The sequence below is a fragment of the Cherax quadricarinatus genome, chromosome 5 (assembly GCF_038502225.1).
Source record: "Cherax quadricarinatus isolate ZL_2023a chromosome 5, ASM3850222v1, whole genome shotgun sequence".
Lineage (NCBI taxonomy): Eukaryota > Metazoa > Arthropoda > Malacostraca > Decapoda > Parastacidae > Cherax > Cherax quadricarinatus.
In genome coordinates, this window is record NC_091296.1 from 41,904,726 (window position 1) to 41,911,218 (window position 6,493).

A 6,493-nucleotide genomic window follows, 5' to 3' on the forward strand; every position below is an offset into this window, starting at 1 on the left:
AAATTATATAATAAACACGATACATAACATAAAAAGATGATAAATACACCCCACAATAGAATAAATAAACATAAATATAAGATGTGGGAGCCTGGTTTGTTTACATAACTCTGCTTCTGTTACCTCATGTACTCATTCTTTCTCTCTCTCATTTATTCGTTTTATCTCATTTACTTACTCCTGACCCTACATTAAGACTACAAATATTTTAAGGTAAGTAATGAGTGAACTGTATATACATTTTATCGCTCTGGGATGCTTAAATATCATAGAATAGTATGTGTGGGTGGGGTGGCCTGTAAGGTAGCCTGGCTATTACAATACATACCACACTTGATTTCTTACAATAAATACTACTTGTCTCACCCTAGATTAAGACTATAAATATTTTAAGGTAAGTAATGAGTGCACTATGTGTGTATTGTACCTTTTTATTGTTTTTTGATGCCTGGTTCTATTGCTAACTTAATATATGTTAGTGTAAACTTGTTATCTAGTGTTTGTATGCATTTATAAGTGGAAAAAAAGGGTGTTCCACTTTACGGCGATTTCCGCTTTACGGCGGTAGCCTGGAACCTAACCCGCCGTATAAGTGGGGCCTTCCCAATGGAATAGGTGACTTAAGTATTGGGTACTGTCCAATTTTTTCTGAACACAGTCCATTTTACATACGACCGCACTTGTGTAAGTCGGGGGACCTGAATATCCAAAATTCTCATATACCTCAGAGTTGCAACAAATGTAAGTAGTTCTACTCAGTTGCTTTCTAATCAAATTATTTGTATGAATGCAGTAGTGAGGTTCATGCAGGTAATTTTTTTCTCACAACTGATATTGTACATCTCTTATACAGTAGGGCCCCGCTTTATGGCATTTCACTTTATGGCGTTCCGCCAAAACTCGCTATACGGCTCCCCCCACCTGACTTTCTAATATGGTCACCATGCCCCACCCAATTTGTTTACATTCTCTGTGAGATCCGTAAGCAGTAAGTCTCTCCATTATGTCTGGAAACTCCAAAATTTCAAGTGTTTTTAAAAGTTATTTTATATTTTATATACACTCTGATAATTATACTTATGTATACCTGTATCTAAATAAACTTACATACTGTGCTGGCATGCAGGTACACATTAAAATCAGTAAAAGTGTCTTATATCTCGAGACATCATATTAGTAATGATAATAATAATCACCGAGTCTCATTTAAATGTTGTATAGTATTGCGTTAATATACACATTTTCATTAATCCATCTATGATATTTTTTCAAAATTATATAATAAACACGATCCATAACATATAAAGATGATAAATACACCCCACAGTAGAATAAATAAACATAAATATGAGATGTGGTAGCAGATGACTTGCACAAGTGACGCCATATTAGAAATGATAATAATAATAATAATAATCACCGAGTCTCATTAAATGTCGTATATTACGTTAATATACACATTTTCATTAATCCATCCATGATATTTTTTTCAAAATTATATAATAAACACGATACATAACATAAAAAGATGATAAATACACCCCACAATAGAATAAATAAACATAAATATGAGATGTGGTAGCCAGATAACTTGTACAAGTGACGGCAAGAATAACATTTTCTCTAATCTAACATAAGAGAAAATGTGTTACTGGGGATAACTGTAGAAAATTATTCCTTTCGTATGTATGTAAGTAAGTTTATTCAGGTATACACAAATACAGTTACATAGATTATCATACATAACAACATATGTGTAGAGAACCTAGGATAACCCAAAAAAGTCAGAGTGACTTATTTCCATTGCCTTCACTCAGAGCATCATTTCTTCTCAAAATGATGTTACATGAGAATGGGAGTGTTCTTCTTTATTTATTCTACCGTATCAATGTAGAGACAACTTGTACACAATGTAACTTGTACACAAACCAGACGTGTACACTTTGTTTACAAAACTTGCGTTCGCCTGGTTTGTTTACATAACTCTGCGCCTGTCCTCCCTCATGTACTCATTCTCTCTCTCTCTCATTTATTTGTTTTATCTCGTTTACTCACCCTTGACCCTACATTAAGACTACAAATATTTTAAGGTAAGTAATGAGTGAACTGTATATGCATTTTATCGCTCTGGGATGCTTAAATATCATAGAACAGTATGTGTGGGTGGAATGGCCTGGTATGGTAGCCCGGCTGACTACCATACATACCACACTTGATTTCTTACAATAAATACTAATTGTCTCACCCTAGATTAAAACTATAAATAGTATTTTAAGGTAAGTAATGAGTGCACTATGTGTGTATTGTACTTTTTTATTGTTTTGTGATGCCTAATTCTATTGCTAACTTAATATATGTTAGTATAAACTTGTTATCTAGTATTTGTATGCATTTATAAGGGGAAAACAAGGGTGTTCCACTTTACGGCAATAGCCTGGAACCTAACCTGCTGTATAAGTGGGGCCCTACTGTATATAATCTCATGTGTTTATAACTAAAATATTCCTAATACATTACATATTAACAAGTTTTATCTCCTGTATGTACTCGCATATGTCTCACAAGACTGTCTTTTACACTAAAACATTTCATACACTCTGAACACTGAAATGGTTTATCACGTGTATGTACTCTCGTATGTCTCACAAGATTGCATTTTACAGTAAAACATATCAGACACTCTGAACACTGAAATGGTTTTTCTCCTGTATGTACTCTCATATGTTTTACAAAACTGCCTTTTTCAGTAAAACATTTCAGACACTCTGAACACTGAAAGGGTGTATCTCCTGTATGTATTCGCATATGTGTCATAAGTTGTCCTTTTTCAGTAAAACATTTCAAACACTCTGAACAGTGAAATGGTTTATCACCTGTATGTACTCTCATATGTCTCACAAGATTGCTTTTTCCAGTGAAGCATTTCAGACACTCTGAACACTGAAATGGTTTTTCTCCTGTATGTACTCTCATATGTTTCACAAAACTGCCTTTTTCAGTAAAACATTTTAGGCACTCTGAACACTGAAATGGTTTATCTCCTGTATGTACTCTCATATGCGTCACAAGATTGCCTTTTACAGTAAAACATTTCAGACACTCTGAGCACTGAAATGGTTTTTTTCCTGTATGTACTTGCGCATGCCTCACAAGACTGCTTTTTACACTAAAACATATCAGACACTCTGAACACTGAAATGGTTTATCTCCTGTGTGTATTCGCAAATGTGTCACAAGATAGTCTTTATGTCTAAAACATTTCAGACACTCTGAACACTTAAATGTTTTACCTCCTGTGTGTACTTGCATATGTTTCACAAGACTGCCTTTGTCAGAAAAACATTTCAGACATTCTGAACATTGAAATGGTTTATGTCCTATATGTGCTTGCATATGTCTCATAAGACTGCTTTTTACACTAAAACATTTCAAACATTTTGAACATTGAAACTGTTTATCTCCTGTGTGTATTCTCATATGTGTCACAAGATAGCTTTTATGACTAAAACATTTCAGACACACTGAACACTTTAATGTTTTACCTCCTGTGTGCACATGCATATGTTTCACAAGACTGCCTTTTTCAGTGAAACATTTCAGACACTCTAAACACTGAAATGGTTTATCTCCTGTGTGTACACGCCTATGTATCACAAGATGACATTTTTGACTAAAACATTTCAGACACTCAGAACACTGATATGGTTTATCTCCTGTATGCGTTCGTACATGTGTCACAAGATGGCCTTTTTCAGTGAAACATTTCAGACACAATGAACACTGAAATGGTTTATCTCCTGTATGTATTCGCATATGTCTCACAAGACTGCCTTTTTCAGTAAAACATTTCAGACACACTGAGCACTGAAATGGTTTAGCTCCTGTATGTGCTCGCATGTGTGTCACAAGATTCCTTTTTTTACTAAAACATTTCAGACAATCTGAACACTGACATGGTTTATCTCCTGTATGTTTTTTCATATTTTTCATAAGAAGGCATTTAATTTTAAAATATTTTAATAATTCAGCAGTGGTATAGTTAATCTTCCTTACACTATACTGTCGTGTGTATTTCAAGATTTTTTTTTTTTTTGGTAAACTATTTTGGACAGAGAACACACACTTTTCCTCATAAATATATTCCCATGTCAAAATTTTGGGGGGGCTAAATAATTTCTACCTATTGGCACTGACTGAGTTTATTTCATGTGTGTTAAAAGACTGCAATGATTTTTTGTTATGTATGTTAAAAGACTAATGTATTAAAAAACTGCATATATACAAAAGAACATTTTTAATATTCTTTTCCCTTGTGTTTAAACAGATTTTTTCTGAAAATTCTTATCTATTACATTACTAACTTGTATTTCTCGATGAATTGACATGCAATTTTTAGATTGAATTCCATTTGTGATATTTTTTTAATAGTAATACTTGGCTAATTAAAAAATTTATAAGAATAGCAAGTGTTGCCCTTCTTGAAGTACTGAAGATAGTGTCTGGGAAGATATGATCTGGTAGTGTTCCAAAAAGCACTTCTGCAACAGAAAGTCAGTATAGTACAATATTCCACTATCACCAACACAACATATTGAACAAGATGACAATTATTTTTTTTCTCTCTATATTATCACATACTGCACTAAATAAAACTGTCAATTTTATATTTTTAACCCTTTGAGGGTCGGTCACATACATGTACAGTACTTCGTAACAGATAGGGTCGATCACGTACTTACATGCATAAATTCTGGCGCCTTCAAATCAAGGGGGAGAAAGCTGGTAGGTCTACATGTGAGAGAATGGGTCTGCATGGTCAGTGTGTGCAGTATAAAAAAATCTTGGAATGCCATTTCAGTACACCTTGTTTACCATGCCTCACGGTAAGAAATACCTCACTCCCTGGCAAATTGGGACTTATGTTTCCCATGTCACAGTTCTAAGACTGAAATACAGTGGAACCTCCAGTTACGAACGCCCCACCATGTGAATTTTTCAGGATACGAAATGTCGTTCGGTCGATTTTTTGCTTCAGGATATGAAACAAATTTCAGGCTGCGAACTTCCCCCTCAAAGGAGGTTCCTTAAATAAATAAATATATTTCTTTCCAAAGGTTACAGTGTGTGCTTACATGTCATAATATGATTGGAGCAAAGAAAGCCACTATCATGCAGAGGCATTTGGGGCAGAAATGCCTACTTAAGACTACTTAAGTCTAGACAGGTGAAAAGTGTACTAGTAGTAGTTACCAATGTTTTGCTGATGGTGGCGCCAACTACTGGCAGCCTTTTGAAGTTTCTCCTCACTGTTATTATTATTATTATTGCTATTACATTGTATTATTATTATTGTTTTAATAATAATTATTATTGTTGTTATTGTAGTAGTAGTAGTAGTACGTACATACGTACGTACGTGGTGAGGGGTTCTTGATCTAGGGAATTGGATGTGTGCTCCAGGTCCCTATATTAATAATAATAATAATAATAATAATAATAATAATTATTATTATAATAATATGTACTAATAATAATGATAATACAAAATAATAATAATGTACATAATAATAATATAATAGTATATAATAATAATATAATAGTATATAATAATAATATAATAATACATACAATAATGATTATTATAATAATAGTACATGTATGTACATACTGCGTATAATTTAGTTTGGCAACACCACCACCAGACAGCAGTGTCAATCAAAACAATGGTCACCAGTGCACATGTGCTTACAGAGTTACCCTTGCGGTGCAAGGAATTCTCGTGATTTCCTTATGTTTTGTGCAGTTAATTCGCCAGATTTCTTTCTTCTGACCATGGGTCCCAAGAAAGCAAGTGCAATGGACAGTGCCGAGAAGAAAAAGAGGATGATTTGCATGGAATTAAAGCAAGAAATGATTAATAAGCACAGACTAGGTACGAGGGTTGAGGACTTAGCGAGTTGAGTACAAGCGTAGTCCCTCTACTATATGTACAATACTAAAGCAGAAGGAGTCTATAAATGCTGTAGCGCCAGCAAAGGGCGTTACAGTAATTTCTAAGCAGTGGACCTCTGTCAATAAAAAGATGGAAAAGCCGCTGTTGCCATGGTTGACAGAGAAACAGCTCACAGGAGATACTTAGTGTAGTGAGATAAACATAAATATTGTATATAACAGTTCTCAAGATTATTATTATTATTATTAATATAATCAAGGGGGAATCGCTAAACCCATAGGATTATACAGCACCTGGGGGCAGAAAGGTATTCAGGCTTAATTCGGGAAACTGGAGCACAGATCCAATTCCCTAAATCAAGAGCCCCTCACCATCATCAAGGAGCCTTTTTGAGGGTCAGTTCTTAAGAAAAGTGTGAACTCCTGACAGGATATACCGCTCTGCATTTCTTCTCCAAGGTATGTAAATGTACACCAGATCTAATTCAGTTAGCCTCACAAACTCTCTTTTCTCTTATAACACCTCTGACGTTTTCATAGC

At 34.3% G+C, this 6,493-nt stretch overlaps 1 protein-coding gene across 1 annotated transcript; it reads right to left on the minus strand.

The window, feature by feature from the left end:
• Positions 1 to 706: 706 nt before the first annotated feature.
• LOC138855018 (zinc finger protein 84-like) lies at positions 707 to 4,943 on the minus strand. The gene has a single exon (XM_070101618.1). It carries the CDS (start codon positions 3,988 to 3,990, stop codon positions 2,521 to 2,523), a length of 1,470 nt encoding a protein of 489 aa, XP_069957719.1. The 5' UTR covers positions 3,991 to 4,943; the 3' UTR covers positions 707 to 2,520.
• Positions 4,944 to 6,493: the final 1,550 nt, after the last annotated feature.

Bases quoted from the DNA above. Each gene is read 5' to 3' on its own strand.
- LOC138855018 (XM_070101618.1), bottom strand. From the start codon at position 3,990: ATGAAAAATATGAAAAAACATACAGGAGATAAACCATGTCAGTGTTCA.